The sequence below is a fragment of the Solanum dulcamara genome, chromosome 8 (assembly GCF_947179165.1).
Source record: "Solanum dulcamara chromosome 8, daSolDulc1.2, whole genome shotgun sequence".
Taxonomy (NCBI): domain Eukaryota; kingdom Viridiplantae; phylum Streptophyta; class Magnoliopsida; order Solanales; family Solanaceae; genus Solanum; species Solanum dulcamara.
The window spans coordinates 8,416,695-8,436,764 of NC_077244.1; the positions used below are offsets into that span (position 1 = coordinate 8,416,695).

At 35.8% G+C, this 20,070-nt stretch overlaps 1 protein-coding gene across 2 annotated transcripts; it reads left to right on the top strand.

The window, feature by feature from the left end:
* The first annotated feature begins 4,659 nt into the window (after positions 1–4,659).
* LOC129899300 (receptor-like protein kinase HERK 1) lies at positions 4,660–7,678 on the top strand. 2 transcript variants are annotated; one of them, XM_055974212.1, is made up of 2 exons: positions 4,662–4,843; positions 5,481–7,678. In XM_055974212.1, the coding sequence occupies exon 2, from the start codon at positions 5,485–5,487 to the stop codon at positions 7,396–7,398; it is 1,914 nt and encodes a 637-aa protein (XP_055830187.1). In that variant the 5' UTR covers positions 4,662–4,843; positions 5,481–5,484; the 3' UTR covers positions 7,399–7,678. The 2 variants fall into 2 exon arrangements, with proteins under 2 accessions (XP_055830186.1, XP_055830187.1); XM_055974211.1 differs by having other exon boundaries at positions 4,660–7,678.
* Positions 7,679–20,070: the final 12,392 nt, after the last annotated feature.

Here is a 20,070-nt window from a genome sequence, read left to right on the forward strand (position 1 = left end):
CCAATCAAATCACACCCTCATACCACTCCCTACAACTATAAATAGGAGTCCTCATTATTCTCAGTTTTTTTTTTTGAAGAACAAGAATCAAGAAGAGAGCTCGCAGATCAAAGACCGCAAATTCTCTACAAAGCTACAAAGTTCAACTACACCAACCTGCAGCAAACAAGGAACAAATACAAGCTAGTTACAGCAGCATGCAGATCTCTTTGGTTGTGTGGTTTGTTGGTTTTGTTTGTCTGTGTAGGTACTCCAAGAAGCTGAACCTGATCACAACAATCTGCAGCAACCATATATTTGGACCCCCATGCAGGTGGTCGAATGCAGCAACACTTGTTCTGATATACAGGCTCTCAATTTTCTCCACAACAACTCCAAGGCTGTTGGATACTATAGCTCCATATATTTCCTTTCCTTTCAGCCCGCATAGCTGATAATCATGATACTGATGCAATGGCACATTTCACCTGGATTTACTTGGTACGACAAGACTAAAAAGAGCAAAGATGAAAAGAATTTTCCCATCCCATGTGAGATAGAAGTTTCGTATACTTGTTCTTCTTCAATGTAGCTATGTCTGGTACGTAGCATAGTTGGAATAGGACTAGTGTAGGTTATTTTCCTTTTTTCTCATGGAAGGGGAGAGTCTCCCTCATTTATGCTTTCATAGTTGAATTGTACCGGGAGGAGTCCTCTCACAGGTTTACTGCTTTCTAGTTATAGTTAGTCTCTTCTTTGTATCGGGGATGAGTTAGCCGACCTTAATAGGTTAGCCGACTTATGAACCACCATAGGATCGGAGGTAAGGTTTATGTCCCCCTCCTTGTATTTTTATTTTTGATTATTTATGTTAAGGCTTGGGGGTGTTGCTTAACCCCTGACTGTGCACGAGAGGTGGGAACCTCGTGTAGGGTCTGTTCCCCCCCAAAAAAAAAATCAAGATCAAGAATGAAGGCAAATATCAAAAAGTTCGAGATCAAGTTACTTGTTCATATTTATTACTCGTCATAACCATACAAGTGTTCGTGACGAATAATTCAAATCCAAATTTGAAGACGAAGATTCAAGATCAAGTTGTTCAAGCCTTTAACTCTAAATCAAATTCAAGTTCGACATATTTCATATTATTTGAAGAATCAGAGGATTATTATAGAGATTGTAACACACACTACATTTTAAAATCAAATATTACACTTTGTTACTCCAATTTTCCAGTCTTGATTATTTATTTTTCTCGGCTAAAAAATTTATTGTTTACAACTACTTCCTCCGAAAAAGAATAGTTTGAGTGACAATATTGGAAAAAAAGAATAACTTATTTTTAATGCGATTAATTTATTGCTTTTGTCCATATTGTTATTTTGTTGTTGTAGATTGTTATCAATTATGTTATAAGTTTTTTTTTTAACAAAACTTGTTCATTATAAAATGGTAATAAAAACTCATGTGTATTTTTAATAATTTTTAAAACTTATGGGTACAAAATTATATTTTTTGAAATGGTTAAATATTCTTGGGAAAATTTGTGGCCACATGGTGAAATTTCATCAAAACTTCACCCAAAAAAAAACTTGTCAAGAATATATCGGAATTTGGGGTCAAACGCTAGCTTAATATATAGTCATTCTAAAGAGTAATTTGACAGTAATTAATAAAGATAAAAATGGAAAATGTCTTAATAATTTTTCTTAAAGGGTGTGAAACACTCCAACAATTCAATTATTTTAAAATGGAGGGAGTACTATTTAATATCTAATACATTTCTTAAAGTATAAATTCAATATATTCAAAAGTTAATATAGTATACTATACTTATTAATTACTTCCACCATTTCAAAATAATTGAATTGTTAGAGTATTTTTTAGTTTTCAAAATAATTGAATTGTTCACTATTCAAGATAAATGTTAGAAACTTTTTTCAATTTTATCCTTCATTAATTAAATTTCCAAGATTGAGTTTCAAGAATGAATTAAATGAGTATTGAGAATTAGCATAGAGTTTGAAAAAGATAAAAATTAAAAAACATGACTAATTTATGTCTTTGTTTTCTTTTTCTTAAGATATGTCATGCTCCAATAATTCAATTATTTTAAAATAAAGAGTATTATTTTTAAAATATGTATTAAATCAATAATAAACAACTATTATTAGACGGAGGAGCACTAAGTTTTGTTCCCTCCAACCCACCCAAGAGGCCAAGAAGAAAAATATGTTCCCTAACTTCCACACGCGTGGGGAAGTGCATTGATGCCTGATTTTGACCATCCTTTTAATTTGTGTGTGTTTTGTTTGTTTTTTTTTTAAAAAAAGTTATATGTACTCATTCTTCAATTTTAGATATATAATATTTGAAGTTGATTTTGATAAAATTTAATTTTAGATATATATAACTAAAATGTAATTATTTATTTATTGAATTTTAGTCATATATGACTGAAATTCAAGCATATATTATTTATCTTAAAATAGTTACAGTTAAATTTGTATGCAAACTTTAAAAAACAAGTGAATTGAATTTGAGATTTTGAAATGTGTAAACAAAATAATGCAAATAATAGATAAAGCAAGAATAATTGAATAATTTTATAAAAGCAAATTAATAGAGTCTGTTTAGCATGATTCCGATAATATCCTTAATGAAAATGATCCTGAATAAGCTAAGTGCAAAAGATTGAATGACAAGAAATTTTCACAATTGTATAACAATGTTCACTAAAAATATGAGCCAAGTATTCCATAATAAAAATCAGACTCCCTACAATATACAAACTCAATTCCTTTTTATAGGGATGAATTCTCATAATTTGATGTCCAAGAATTAATCATTTCCCTTATAATTCCCATTAAATGACATTTTAATTTGATGGTCAACATTGTTTATGATATAGTTCTGCAATGGCTACTTACCTAAGCTTCCACGTGTTTGTATTTAATTTGAACACATATCTTATTTACGAAATTTGTTTTTATAAAACCTAAACTTCGAAAACTGCATATCCGAAGTGGATATATGTGCAAAAATATTTAAAATATGGTACAAATTAAATGACGATATCAAAACAGGTTGCTCTATGCACTATGAAAAAATGTTTAAAAAAACAACGGAATAAAATTGACAGGCCAAATGACAAGCTGCGTAGTTTTTTCAATAATTTATTTACTAATAAACCTCCGAACTTTTAAAATGATGACAGACGTATGTCAGTTATTTTTCGTGCAAAAACTGTAAAAAGTTTTTTTTATAAGAACAACAGCGGAGTCCCTCTTTTTTTTAATGAAAAAAGGGACTCTATCGATTTTTTAAGTAAAACTGCGAATGAGGAATATATATAAATTAAAAAGAATGAAAGTATTTCATCAAAGAAAATATATGGTCTAGTGATAGAATTGTTCGATGTCATAAAAGATACTTAGGTTTGATTTCAAGTTCCTACATTTTTTCATATATATATTTATGGAAAAACAACGAACAAAACATATGCAGTCCGTCGATTTTTTCAAAAAATAAATAAATTGATATTATTTTTTATTTAGAAAACCGACGAAGTCCCTTGGTTTCAACCAAGGCAATCCATTGATTTTCTTAGATCGACCCATTATTTTTTTACATAGTCGAGTCTATTGGTTTTAGATAAAAAATCAAAATTGTTAGTTGGTTTTGATCCTCAAATTTTATTGATTTTTAGTAGTGATGAGTTTTTATGGCTAAATATGTTCATACATTGGAGTAAGCCTTACTAGAAAAATTCGTCTTCAATAAAAGGTAAAATCGTTGACCTATAACATAAAGTGAACGACACATAATAAAAAATAACATAATACATAAATTAATAAAAAGAAATAGTAGGGAAAGGATCAAACTATACAAATAATTTTGCTCTTCAATATATTTGAGTTGAATCTTATTTATATATATGTGGATTTTTTTAATATATATACAAAATTTAACAAAAACAAACGAGTTAGTCTGAAGTAATAATATGGCTAGAGAGTCTTGAATCAATGTGAACAACCACGAAATGACATGTTAATACCAATAATTAAAAGAAGTGGTTGATCTAACTTCTTATTTGAATTGCCAAATTGATTCCCACATGATGGAGTCACTCAAGTGGCCAGTACATTATGGGATATGAAAAGACTTGTCCAACCTGGAACCAAAAATTGAGCCAAAAAAATAAAAGAGTAGGTGAAAATATTTAAAAACATATAGGCCTCTCGGAAATAGAGGTTTTTTTTTTATTTCATTATGAATCAATTAAAAATTTATGTTATAAAACATAATTTTTGCTCCTTAAAAAAATAAATGGTGAAGAATAGATTTTCACTGAAATATTAAAAAATCTTCTAATTTTTTTATGTGAAAACACTATTTTTTTTTGAAAAAAATAAATAACTATTGAACATTAATAAAATTATTATTTTATTTATAATTTTAAAGAACGTATAAAGAAATAAATAAATAAATAATATGAGACGAGGGAATACCAAGAGTAATAAGCATTAGTGACCTTTTTGACTTGTTAGTTTTTGAATGGACAAATATTTATGATTTATTTTAAGTTATAAATTTTAAAAAATTTCGTATCAAATCAAACAGACAATGTATTTTGAGAAAATGATAATGTTATGTTTTTAATACTCCTCTAGCTTTTGAATAGCCTGTGGCTTGCTAGATTTGTGCTGTTATGCAAAGAAACAACCTTTGCTTTTCTTTCTTTTGTCTAATCTAAAAAGATATTTCTTTACTACCCCTAAAAAAAAAAGGCTTGTGATTTGGCTTCTATTCACTCATTCCAAATCTGGGTAATCTCATTCTTGGAGCACATTTAATCATAAAGGTTCAATCTTTTTTGCTTTTGCTACAGTTATCTTTTGTTGAAATCGGATTCTTAGGGTTTTTGAAATGTTGTCATTACATAGTTTCTTGTTTATATTGTTGTTGGGTTTTTTATGTGTTTCTTCTGGATTTGATCCTGCAGATAATTACTTAATAGATTGTGGATCTTCAAAAGATACAAATGTTGTTAATAGGGTTTTTGTTGCTGATAAATCTGCTTTAAAGTTTCTTTCAGCTTCTCAAGATATATTAGCTGATAATACAAAGTCTAGTGATTTACCCCTTTATCAAACAGCTAGAGTTTTTACTGAAAAATCTAGTTATAAATTCCCTATTACTAAAGTTGGGAGGCATTGGATCCGTCTTTATTTTTACCCATTTGTATATGAATCTTATGATATGAGTTCAGCAGCTTTCTCTGTTTCAACTCAACAGAATGTTCTCCTTGGAAATTTTAGTCCTAAAAAAGATGTTTCTGTTAAAGAATTTTCTGTCAACGTAACGACGCATGATCTTGTAATCACTTTTTCTCCTTTGAGCGATTCATTTGCTTATATAAATGCTTTGGAAGTTGTATCTGTACCTGATACTCTTATAACTAATGATGCCTCGACGTTTGGTCCATCTGGGGTATTTAGTGGTATGTATGCACAAGCACTTGAAACAGTTGCTAGAGTAAACATGGGTGGACCAGCTGTATCGTTTTCAAACGATACATTATGGAGGAGTTGGGTTCCTGATCGAGGTTACTTGACACAACCGGATTTTGCAAAGTCCTTGTCAAAGATTGGATCGGTAAAGTACATGGATGGTGGAGCAACGCCAGATATTGCACCACAGAGCATTTATGGTACTTGTACTAAGATGAATGTTGATGCTGCTGGTAATGATGCTAGTGCTAATTTTAACATGACGTGGGTGTTTAATGTGGATGTTGGTTTTCAGTACTTCATTCGGTTACACTTGTGTGATATAATGAGTACATCTGCTAATCAGCTGTTGTTTAACATCTATGTTGATTCGTCGAATGTAGCTTCTGATTTTGATCTGAGTTCTAAAGTTCAGGGAAGATTGGCCACTGCGTATTACATGGATTTTGTGACACCACAAGCTAATAGCAAAAACATTAGCATTAGTATTGGCCCATCTTCAAAAAGTGCTTTTCCTGATGCCTTTCTAAATGGGGTGGAGCTGCTGAAGTTGAATAACTCTCAAGGAAGCCTTGCTGATATTTCCTCCGTTCCTCCTTCCTCGAGCTCGGGCTCGAAAAAGAATATCGGAGTCATCGTGGGAGCGATCGTAGGCGTGACACTTGTGTTGCTCATGGTTGGTCTTCTGTTTTGTATGCGCAGAAGAAGAAAGCAGGAACAACTCGGCTTGTCGAAAACATGGATTCCTTTGTCTATTGGTGGTGGCGGCTTGTCTCATACTATGGGAAGCAAATACTCGAATGGGACGACCATAAGTGCTGCTTCTAACTTGAGTTATCGCATTCCTTTTGCAGCCATGCTAGCAGCAACCAAAAAGTTTGATGAGAGTTTGGTCATTGGGATAGGTGGATTTGGTAAGGTATTCAAGGGTGTTTTAAACGATGGCACGAAGGTAGCTATTAAGAGGGGTAATCCTAGCTCCCAACAAGGTCTTAGAGAGTTCCAAACTGAAATAGAGATGCTCTCTCAGTTCCGTCATCGTCATCTTGTTTCGTTGATTGGATACTGTGATGAAAAGAATGAGATGATTCTCGTGTACGAGTACATGGAGAATGGGACCCTCAAGAGCCATTTGTATGGTTCGGATATGCCTAGTATGAGCTGGAAACAAAGGCTGGAGATATGCATTGGGTCAGCAAGAGGTCTACACTACCTACATACTAGCTACGCCAAAGCAGTTATACATCGTGATGTCAAATCGGCGAACATATTACTAGACGAGAATATGATGGCAAAAGTAGCTGATTTCGGACTTTCTAAGGCAGGACCTGAGCTCGATCAAACCCATGTTAGCACGGCAGTGAAAGGGAGCTTCGGGTACCTAGATCCTGAATATTTCAGGAGGCAACAATTGACTGAAAAAAGTGATGTTTACTCTTTTGGTGTTGTTCTGTTTGAAGTTCTTTGTGCTAGGCCTGTAATCGATCCATCTCTTCCGAGGGAGATGGTTAATTTAGCCGAATGGGCGATGAAGTGGCAGAAGAAGGGACAACTGGAGCTAATCATAGATCCCAGTCTTGCTGGAAAAATAAGACCGGATTCCCTGAGGAAGTTTGGAGAAACAGCAGAGAAATGCTTGGCTGATTTTGGTGTGGACAGGCCTTCAATGGGCGATGTGCTGTGGAACCTCGAGTATGCACTTCAACTACAAGAGGCAGTTATTCAAGTCGATCCTGACGAGAACAGTAGCAATCTCATCGGAGAACTCTCTCCTCAAGTAAGCGATTTCAGTCATGTCGATGCCACTACTTCAGCTCTGCATTTTGAAGCGTCGAATCTGGATGATCTGTCTGGAGTTTCCATGAGTAAAGTTTTTTCACAATTGGTTAAGTCTGAGGGAAGATAAATTTGGTCAAAACATTCTATACAATAGACCGATGCGGTCGAACCCTTCTCCGGACCCTGCGCATAGCGAGAGCTTTAGTGCACCGGGCTGTCCTATTATATACAATATTTCACTTTTTGTTCATTAATCATGTGAAGATTGTATTTATTTGGTCATAGTTTGTTCTATGAATTGGTCAATTTTACTAATTATTATTATTATAAAGAATCGATAGTAGAATTGGGGGAAGAAAGGCAAATGAAATGTGGAACCATAAATAAAATGTTCTTTATTTTGATTTAATTTTGCAATGTCTTAACAATTTCTAATCAACTACATTCAGCCAGAAATTAATAGGGTTAATTATATGAATAATTTATATTCGACTATTCTATTTGCATTCATTTTATTTCAATATTATGGACCAACTGAAATTATAGATTTTGAAAATCTAACGTCGCTACTTTACACTGACATAAAAGTCTCTAATCATATTAAAAGACTCGAACCAACGAAATAAACTGCATGGAAAAATAGATTTCCTTTTTCTTTTTATTTAAAGCTAGATTTTTCTTTGTAAAACAACAATTTCACATATTTTTGCACCTTCCCTTTAAAATTAAAAACGTGAGATATATACAAGTAATAACAATAGTTGTGCATATTTTGAGAGATTATAGGCCTTTGATACATGTAAATTCAACTCCCACATGGCATACTAAACCAACCCAAGTGCTCTGTATTTTTCCATCATGGTCGTTTGCTAATTACTTTGAATGCCGCCGATGATTTTACAATCCGGTATAGATTTACTTACCGTAATATTCACCATCGGCAAAGGTATGCAAATCCTTATTTTCAACCACTTCATTCCATGTTACTGCTTTCCCTCCTCGATCATATGATTATTTTTTTTGTCTTGCTATGTAGTAATTAAGCCACGCTTTACTACATTTTTCTTATTTATTTTTATTCATGTCTTATTGTATCATATTGAGCAATTGATTCGTGTTATTAAGTTCGTATAACGAGTTTAGATGAATTTAATGAGGTTATTTGTGCCCCGCGTAGTGCGGGTAAGTTATCTAGTTTCTAAAATAATAGAAAATAAAATACAATCATACCCTTATCTTGTGAATAGAATCATCAATAAGGTCTAGCTAGGCCTGTTGGGTCAGCTTGACCAAACTCGTAATTTGATAAGGTTGAGCTAAGATATTTAATGCTTATTTAAGAATAGGGCTTTTTAGCACGACCCAAATAAAAACACGTCAGTTTGTAGGACTTGAGCAATATGCGTTGGGCTGGTTCATGGGCGAAATAAAAAATAAGTAAAAGATAAAATAGAATATTAAAAATAACAAGAGGAGTCCAAATTTAAAGTCTTAAACCGCATATTACAAAGTTCAAAAATTCAAATATAAGAAATATTTTCTTACACTGTTGTATCCAAAATATTTACATAAAATAACAATGATTTCTAATTGAAGTCATACAATCAAATCTTTACTTGAAGCCAAACTTAATAAGTATTATTAAGATTATTTTATTTATAGATTTGATACTTGATTAACAAGTAGTAAATACCATGTAATATTGTCTTGTCGATATTTATGTTAATAGTTTAAAATTAAAATTTAATTTATAAAAAATATATTATTTTTAAAAAAAGTGGATTAACTCGATGCAACACGTAGCCCACGTAGTTATGAGTTGAGCTAACTATTTTTTGACCCGTCAAAATAATAGACCAGCCCGATCTGACCCATAAAGTTTCAAAACTTGTATGGGTAGCCCGAATGGACTAAGCCTGCCCATATTAATAGCTCTACTTGTGAAGCTAGTGAACCTATTTTTAGATGGAACATTAATTAATACTTTTTTGTTTTAATTTATTTGCCAATATTTTGATACATTTGATAATAGAGAAAATGTTCAAATATATCACCGTACTTTCAGAAAAGACTCATTTATGTCATTCGTTAAAAGTTTGGCTCATCTATGCCATTGCCATTGAGAAAAAAGTTTATCTATGCCATTATTTTTTCACTCCGATTTTGCAAAAACACCCAAACAACTTTTAACACTTTTCATTTGAAGTTTTGGATCAAATGTACTCTTTTTGCTCTTCTTCTTCAAGACTACCAAGAGCACATGAAGAATACCAAGAACTACAAATTTTCAACTTCTCCAATTTTTCACGAAATCACCTCAAAATTCAATAGTAGCGTCCCTCAGAGTTAGATATCAAAACCCAATATCTTTTGAGCTTGAATTCAACCTAACTCAACACGATACACTTATTTTTTTTAAAAATTTCTAAACTTCATCATCTTTTAATAGTAGACTCAAAATTTCAAAAATCTATTTTGATTCGTATTTTTGTTGTTGTTTTTGATATTCGATCCTTGTTTTCTAGTTTTTTTGACTATATGTTCAAAATTTCAAGTTATTTAGAGTTTTGGAAATAATTCTACCATTGAAGTTTTTTTTTGGGGTTGTTTTTAGCATTTGGTCATATTTCATTCTGAACAACTATCTCCTATCTCTCTACACTTGCTTAACAAACAAAAATTGTGCAAAATTAGTTACACTGAGATTGAGAAGTTGTCGATGAAGAGAATTTCCTTTAGTTACTGCTCCAACGGTATCCCTTTTCTCTCTTTCTTTACTAATTCCATTTCTGGTTCGGCATTTACAATTGTTAGACCTTATTCTTCATCCCATACTAATACAGTAAACGAGAATGTCAAGTGTTTAGATGATGCTGTTATTGTCTTCCATCAAATGGTTAGGATGAAGCCTCTTCCTCCTGTTGTATGCTTCGCTAAATCATTTAAAACTATAATAAACATGAAGCATTACTCTCCTATCATTTCTCTTTTTTGAGAAATGTTATCTTTTGGGGAATATGGGAAGCATTCAAAAGGACTTGCCATGGAGAACAGTTTGGAAGACAATTGCACCCCTGAGGGCGACATGTTTCACTTGGATCGCTACTCCCCTATCTTGTTCTGTGCAGCAAATGCTTTTTGTGTGAAAGTGCCAATGAATCAGTAAATCATCCACTGCTTCACTGCACCTTCAGTAAATAGATATGGACTATGTTTCGTGCTATTTTTGGTGTCCAATGGATCATACCAGGATGCATTAAACTTGCACTAAGCAGCCTGAGGGACAATGAACACTACACAATTGTTGTACCTTCCTGCATTTTCTGGTCTATTTGGATGAAGAGGAATGTTAGATATTTCAATGACTAGAGAAACAAAAATAAAAATGTCATGCTCCGGGAGGGTACCCTAGACGTGGTCGGCACTCGAAAGTCATTTCTGGCCTTCAAGCGAACCACTTGATCCAGTCACACTTTCATTCAATCACATTCTATCAGCGGAAGACTCAATCATAGGAATACTGTTCATAATTTAGGGTCAAAGGCCAAACAAATACCCAATCAATAACTAACTAGAATAAAACTAGTCAAACGGATAATTTCACACTTTCAGACTCTAGTCTATGAAGCCTCTAACAACAATCCAAGAGGTGTCAATGACAAGTCCATGACTACCAACGATCAAAATAAAGAAAAAAAACAAAGTTATAAAGATAATCTCGGTATCCTCCGGAAATTAGGAGGACTCACCAACTAGCTAGAAGTAAGTGGATCTTCAATGGTACGCCGGTTGATGATCTCGAGTACCTGTCTCTGCATCATGAAATGATGTAGGCTAAATGACGTCAGTACATGGAATGTACGAATATGTAAAATGGCCAAATGAAACAACATTAGAGAGAATCAAACCAACTCGGAATATCAGCGCAGAAAGAAGAACAACTCAATCAAGTGTCCTAATCCTAAACATGAATATGGTTTAGACGGGAACAATCACATACAATTTAACCCAATCCGACTCAGAGTACTATCAAGACCTCTATGGAAGTTTTTCTTATCCGACAACCATCACTTATGAGCCAGTGACAGTACAACAAACCGACGTTGTTGCCGCATCCATTTATACTTTGCCAAGGTATGAACGAATCAAACACTCATGGATCCAATCCAACCAAGTCCTATAATGTCAGGACAATAATTTTAGGGAAACATCCGACTTTAACGGTTCAATCCCCTCCTACGTTTGGTGACGTAGTTATTGGATTAGAGTTATTACTTACAATTACCCAATTTGGCGCTCGATACTCCTCCCAAGACTCAATGCTCATAAAACTCCATCCAATCAACTCAATCAAATCATATCGACAAGTCTCATTTGGAACCTTGTCAAATCATAAATTCTATCACAGTTAAACCTCTTCCAATCATACTATTCAATCAATCTCAATCGTATCTTTCATGAGTAGTTAAATATGCATTTGTAACAATATACAAACCTATCCAATCGTTCCTTTATTCATTTAACAATTCTTTGGGACACATCACAACTCCAAGATTTCTAAATCAACAATTCAAGATGAGCTACATATTTAAGAAAATTAACATATTTAACATAATCAACATAGTTAAGAAAACCATTAAAGTATGTTTAATAACTCATATCCATCAACTCATACTAACATGAAGATTTTAGAAATTTCTTAGCTCAACAACATCAATATAACAAGAATCAAATTAATAGATGAAAAGACTCATTTGGACATAAGCCTATCAAAAAACTCCATTCTTATGAACACTTAACCTCAAAGATGGTGTAGGGCACATTGGTGGACTCAACCCATGCTTTGAGTAGCCTTACATGCCTTAGTGAAGACTTTGAACAAATCTTGATGTTGGGTCTTCAATGGAAAGCTTGAATTCTTGAAGTTTTTGAAGACAATCCTTGTTGGAAAAGGATTTGAAGGAGAAGAGAGGGGATTTCTAGGACTTTTTAGAGAGAGGAGTGTACTAAAAATAATGGTCCAAAACATCCCAAGGCTAACGTATATATAGTTTGGGAAATGCCAAATTTGCCCTTTCTTCGAAAATCTAGAAAAAGGGGCTAAAACACTCCTGGCGCAATAGTGGTGCGTCGTGCTATTGCAGCGCCAAGTCGAATATAGGCTTAAAACCTGCACATCTGATAATGGTGCGCCGCGCCAAGGACCAAACTACTGAGGCTATTTTATGGCGCTATAGTGGCGCGTCGCACCCTTACAGCGCCAAGCCTAAATTTCCTGGGTTCTGGAAAATAGGCTTAAAAACCCTGCACATACAATAGTGGTGCACCGCGCCAGGGACCAAACTACTGAGGCTGGTTCCTGGCGCTATAGTGGCACGTCGCGCCACTGCGGTGCCAAGCCCAGGCTTCATGCAGTTACAACCCAGTCCTGAAATTCCTGCAGTACCAGTTCATCTTAGGATAGTCATAACTTTTGATTCCGAACTCCAAAAATTACAATCTTGGCGGCATTGGAAAGAAGACTGGAAGAAATTTAATTTAATAGGTCATGGGCCACCCATATCGTCATATTTCAAAAGATATGGTCGTTAGAAGTCAACCCCTTATACGAACTCATTCTAAAACTTAGGCAAAGCGAATTGTTTGGACTTAGCTTTGTCTTAGGGATCCTTTGTGACCCCACATCACCTCTAACACTCTTCAATTACTTGGGAATCATACTAACTCATGCATACATTTCACAATAGTCGAGTTCGATTCTACACGTATGCGAAGAAGGGTCCGAATCTTAGTGAAATTTTTTGGGGGTGTTACATTATCTCCCCCTTGGGATTATTCGTCCTCGAATGATAAGTAAACCAAGGATGGATTCGAGGTACAAATCACAATCAGAGTTCAGTCATTCAACCAATCAAGTTCTCAAAATAATTTACTATCCAAACTCAAAATGCGCATACGAATTCAAATCAAGAAAATGGACATTACCTTCAACATTCTCATCGATGGACACGAATAGATACAGATATTTAGCTTTCATATCTTCCTCCGTTTCCCATGTGGCTTTCTAGACGAATTGATTTCTCCACAAGACTTTGACTGAGGCAATCTCCTTGTTCCTCAATTTGCGAATTTGGCGATCAAGGATTTGGATCGGAACCTATTCATAGGACAAGCTATCCTTAACTCCAACACTATCAATGGAGACTACCAATGAAGGGTCGCCCAAGCACTTCTTCAATATTGAAATATGAAATATCGGATGAATGGCAGCTAGCTCCGAGGGTAACTCCAATTCATAAGCGATACTCCCTATCCTCCTCACAACCCGGTAAGGACCAATGTATTAAGGACTAAGCTTTCCCTTCCTTCCAAACCTCATAACACCCTTTATGGGTGATACTTTCAAGTACACCTAATCATCCACCTCAAACTCTAAGTCTTTCCTCCTCACATCGGTGTAAGATTTTTGATGGCTTTGGGCTGTCCTTAGCCTATATTGAATAACTCTCACCTTATCCATAGCTTGGTGGACAAAATCAGGCCCAATCAACTCGACTTCACAGACCTCAAACCACCCAATTGGTGATCTACACCTCCTTCCATACAAAGCTTCATAGGGAGCCATTTGAATACTCACATAATAACTGTTATTGTATGCAAACTCTATGAGAGGTAAGTGATCATCCCAATTTCCTTTGAATTCAAGTACGTATGCCCTCAACATATCCTCCAATGTCTAGATGGTGCGCTCTGCTTGGCCATCTGTCTGGAGATGAAAGGACATACTAAGATTCACCTTTGAACCCAGTCTCTTCTGAAAGGATCTCCAAAATTGGGAAGTGAATTAAGCTCCTTTGTCTGAGATGATAGACAAGGGGACCCCATGCAATCTGACGATCTCCTGGATGTATAATTTTGCATAGTCCTCTGCGGTGTCAGTAGTCTTAACTACCAATAAGTGAGCCAATTTTGTCATCCTATCCACAATCACCCAAATTGAATCATGTTGTTTTTGGTACCTCGGCAAACCCGTAATAAAGTCCATATTGATCATCTCCCACTTCCATTCCAGAATTTCTATGGTTTGAGCTAACCTACATGGACTTTGATGCTCAACTTTAACCTGCTGGCAATTTGGAAACTTGGAAACAAATTCCGCGATATCTCTCTTCATTCCGCTCCACCAATAAACTTCTCTCAAGTCATAATACATATTTGTAGAGACAGGATGAATAGAGTATCTAGAACTATGCGCTTCGACCATAATCCTTTCTCGCACATCATCAACATCTGGGACACACAATCTATTTTGATACCTCAACACACCATATTCCCCTTTGGTAAAGACCATCACCTTTTGTTTGTGAATAACTTTCTCCAATTGGAGAAGGATGGGATATTGGTCTTACTTCTCTTTGACCTCTGCCACGAGTGAGGATGCAGACCCATCCAAAACATTAACTCCGCCTTCATTATTTTTTTTAAGCCGAACTCCTAATTGAGCTAGTTTATGCACCTCTTTAGCCAATTCTTTCCTCCCTTCCTCTACATGGGCAGTGCTACCCATAGACAACCTGCTAAGAGTATCAACAACAACATTAGCTTTACCTGGATGGTAGAGGATGCTCATATCATAGTCCTTGAGTAGCTCAAGCCATCTCCTTTGCCTCAGATTGAGTTCCTTCTGGCTGAAGACGTATTGTAAACTCTTATGATCGGTGAACACATCAACATGCACTCCATACAAATAGTGGCGCCAAATTTTAAGAGCAAATACCACAGCTGCCAGCTCAAGGTCATGAGTTGGGTAATTTATCTCATGAATCTTAAGCTGTCTTGAAACATAGGCTATTACTTTCCTCCTCAGCATTAACACACAACCCAAACCAACTCTAGATGCATCACAATAGATCACAAAATCCTCTATTCCCTCGGGCAAGGTTAGAATAGGAGCAGTGGTCAATTTGGTCTTCAATTTCTAGAAACTCTCCTCGCAAGCATCGGACCATTGGAACTTATCCTTCTTTTGGGTCAACTTGGTCAATAGTGATGATATGGATGAGAATCCCTTTACAAACCTTCAATAATAGCCAACCAAACCCAAGAAGCTTCTTATATCTATTGAGGATGTGGGTCTGGGCCAATTTTTCACTGCCTTAATCTTCTGAGCATCAACCTGAATACCATCTCCAGATATAATATGGCTAAGAAAAGCCACTGATGCAAGACAAAATTCACATTTGGAGAACTTTTCATACAATACCTGATCTTTCAAAGTTTGCAAGACGACTCTAAGATGATAGGCGTGCTCTTCCTCATTCTTGGAGTAAACCAAAATATCATTAATGAATACAATCACAAACATATCAAGATATGGATTAAATACTCGATTTATGAGATCTATAAAAGCTGCAGGGGCATTGGTCAACCCAAAGGACATAACCAAGAACTCGAAATGGCCATAACGGGTCCGAAAAGCTTTTCTTGGGATGTCATACTCCCTCACCTTCAATTGATGGTAACCCGATCTTAGGTATATCTTTGAGAAACAAGTGGCACCTTGAAGTTGATCAAATAAATCATCTATTCAGGGGAGAGGGTATTTATTCTTTATGGTAACCTTGTTTAGTTGCCCATAGTCGATACACATTCTAAGAGACCCATCTTTTTTTCACATGAATAAGACAGAAGAACCCCATGGTGAGACACTCGGCCTAATGAATCCCTTATCTAACAAGTCCTTCAACCGTTCTTTCAACTCAACCGTTCTTTAAACTCTTTCAACTCAGCAGGAGCCATTCTATATGAAGGGATAGAGATAGGCTGGGTACCAGAAAGGACATCGATCCCAAAGTCGATCTCTCTATCATGAAGGACTTTGGGCAGATCTCCGGGAAAGACTTCAGGAAACTCGTTGACAATCGGGACCGAATCAAGGGATGGAGGCTCAACACTATCATCTTTCACTCAGACGATGTGATAAATACATCCTTTCGAGATTAGTTTTCTAGCCCTAAGGTAGGAAATAAACTTACCCTTAGGCACGACAGAACTACCCTTCCACTCTATGACAGCCTCATTCGGGAATTTGAACTTGACAATCTGAGTCCTACAATCAATAGAGGTATAACAAACATAGAGCCAGTCCATGCCAAGGATCACATCAAAATCAACTATGTCCAACTCAACTAAGTCAGCCAAGGTATCCCTGTGATGGATTGACACAGTGCAATCTCTATAGACTCTCTCAGCTAAGATAGAATCACCGATAAGAGTAGCTACACTGAAAGGCTCAAAAAGACATTCAGGAATTTTATTGAATTTACTAGCTACGTAAGGAGTCACAAAAGATAGTGTGGCACCCGAATCCATCAAAACATAACAGTCAAGAAAAGAGACTCGTATCATACCCATCACGACGTTTGGGGAGTTCTCCTGATCTTGGCGACTACCCATGACATATAGACAGTTTGTATCTCCACTTGTACCTAAAGTAGTGCTCGTCAGATTAACTCTAGCTGGTGGTGCGGTGGTAGAAAACTGGGCTCTATCTCCCCATGTTGGACACTCCTTCTGAAAATAGCCCACTTGGCCACACTTATAACAACCAACCCTTCCCACTTTGCACTCTCCCATATGGAGCTTACCGCATTTGCCGCATGGTGGCTTCCCTTGCGAACCTTGACCCACGCTAGCCTGGGATTGAGAACCCTAAAATTTGACATTCTGATGACTTTGTCCCTGCCGATCATACCTGTTATGCAGCATAGGTACACCTACGGTGGATGAGGCATAGTTGGAAAGCCTCTTCTGGAAGAAGGACCTGTTGCCCTTGTTCTGCCTCTGTTCATTCTCATGTCCCGCTGATTTTGCCTTATTGCTCAAATGCTCGTCCCTTTATTTCCTCTTTTCATCCTCCACCTGTTGAGCATATACCATTAATCTTGAAATATCCATGTCGGAGATTAACAATGCCGCATTGTACTCCTTCTTCACATGTCTTCCCAATCCAGAGAAAAATTTCCTCATCTTCAACCTCATATCTAGGATCATCTCTGGAGCATATCTAGACAGCTGGATGAACTTTAGACTATACTCCTTAACGGTCACACCCTCTTGTTTCAGATTCACAAACTCTTCCACTTTCGCTTCCCTTAATTCTTTGGGAAAGAAGTGGTCAAGAAAGGCTCCCTCAAATTCATCCCATATAGGAGGCTCAACATCTTCACCTCTATTTTGTTCCCACTAGTTATACCAGATGTTTGCCACATCTTTGAGCTGATAAGACACCAACTCAACCCCCTCGATCTCCGTAGCATGCATAGCTTTCAGGATCTTTCACATCTCATCAATAAAATTTTGGGGATCTTCATCAACCTTAGAACTCGTGAATATCGGCAGATTCATTCTCAGAAAATCTCTAATTCTTGTGGCAGCAGATAGCTCTTGGGAACTAGAGCTAAGAGTTGGTGAACTCTGGTTACCATTTCAGGCAACCACTAATTGAGTGAGCATAGCAATTGCTCCTCGAAAATCTGCCTCCGAGGTTGGTGCAGGCAAAGTAGTAGGCACTTGGTGTGCCTCAGCATACCTTGCAGGTCGGACCCTAGTCCTCGATGGGCGTACCTCTGACTGTGGCATCTCTACATTATCAGGGTTTCTCTGGCTGGCAGTATGTTTAGGAGGCATTGTCTGCAACGAATAAACGCACGAATTAGAAAGGAAGTTTTATAGAGTTTAACTCTACCGCACAAATTTAGAGTATGAAAGAAGTGAAACAATTCTTAATGTCTTACAACCTCTTGATTATAAGTGTGGAGCACAACATATCCATAAGAAAGACTCTACTAGACACGACTTCATAGACTCCTTAGGACTTTTGAACTCTAGGCTCTAATACCATGTTTGTCATGCCTCGGGAGGGTATCCTAGATGTGGTCGGCACTCGAAAACCATTTTTGGCCTTCAATAGAACCACTTGGTCCAATCACACTTTCATTCAATCACATTCTATCAGCGAAAAACTCAATCATAGGAATACTATTCATAATTTAGGGCCAAAGGCCAAATAAATACCCAATCAATAACTAACTAGAATAAAACTAGTCAAACGGATAATTCCACACTTCCATACTTTAGTCTATGAAGCCTCTAACAACAATCCAGGAGGTGCCAATGACAAGTCCATGGCTACCAACGATCAAAATAAAGAAAACAAAACAAAGCTATAAAGATAATCTCGGTATCCTCTGGAAACTAGGAGGACTCACCAATTAGCTGGAAGTAAGTGGATCTTCAACGGTGTGCCGGTTGATGATCTCGAGTACCTATCTCTGCATCATGAAAAGATGCAGGCCAAATGGTGTCAATATATGGAATGTACGAGTATGTAAAATGGTCGAATGAAACAACATCATAGAGAATCAAACCAACTCGGAATCTCAACTCAGAAAGAAGAACAGCTCAATCAAGTGTCCTAAGCCTAAACATGAATATGGTTTAGACGGGACCAATCACATACAATTCAACCCAATCCGACTCAGAGTACTATAAAGACCTTTATAGGAGTTTCTCTTATCCGACAACTATCACTTATGAGCCAGTGACAGTACAACAAACCGATGTTGTTGCCGCATCCGTTCATACTTTTCCAGGGTATAAACAAATGAAACACTCATGGATCCAATCCAACCAAGTCCTATAATGTCAGGACAATAATTTTGGGGAAACATCCGACTTTAACGGTTTAATCCCCTGCTACGTTTGGCGACGTAGTTATTGGATTTGAGTTATTACTTACTCTTACCCAATTTGGCGCTCGATACTCCTCCCAAGACTCAATACTCATAAAAATCCATCCAATCAACTCAATCAAATCATATCGACTCATTTGGAACCTTGTCAAATCATCAATTCTATCACAATCAAACCTTTTCCAATCATGTTATTCGATCAATCTCAATCGTATCTTTCATGAGTAGTTAAATATGCATTTGTAACAATATACAAACCTATCCAATCGTTCCTCTATTCATTTAACAATTCTTTGGGACACATCACAACTCCAAGATTTCTAAATCAACAATTCAAGATAAGCTACATATTTAAGAAAATTAACATATTTAACATAATCAACATAGTTAAAAAAATTAATAAAATATGTTTAATAACTCATATCCATCAACTCATACTAACATGAAGATTTTAGAAATTTCTTGGCTCAACAACATCAACATAATAAGAATCAAATTAATAGATGAAAAGACTCATTTAAATATAAGCCTATCAAGAAACTCCATTCTTATGAACACTTAACCTCAAAGAAGGTGTAGGGAACATTGGTGGACTCAACCCATGCTTTGAGTAGCCTTACATACCTTGGTGAAGACTTTGAACAAATCTTGATGTTGGGTCTTCAATGGAAAGCTTGAATTCTTGAAGTTCTTGAAGGCAATCCTTGTTGGAAAAGGATTTGAAGGAGAAGAGAGGGGATTTCTAGGGCTTTTTAGAGAGAGGAGTGTACTAAAACTAATGGTCCAAAACATCCCAAGGCTAATGTATATATAATTTGAGAAATGCCCAATAAAAATTAATTTAATCATCAAAATAAAAAATTTAAAATAGCCATTGGATAAAAAAATCCAAAAAAAATACATGTAAGAAGTATATGATATATCCCTACATGAATGTTTTTTTTTCAAAAAACAATATTTCAAAATTGATTTTTTCGCTTTCATTAGAAGAAATGGTATATATGAGTCATTTATGTAACAATAAGGGTATATATGAGTTACTTTTA

What these genes read in the sequence shown, in the direction of transcription:
- LOC129899300 (XM_055974211.1), top strand. Translation starts at nt 4,909, where the DNA reads ATGTTGTCATTACATAGTTTCTTGTTTATATTGTTGTTGGGTTTTTTA.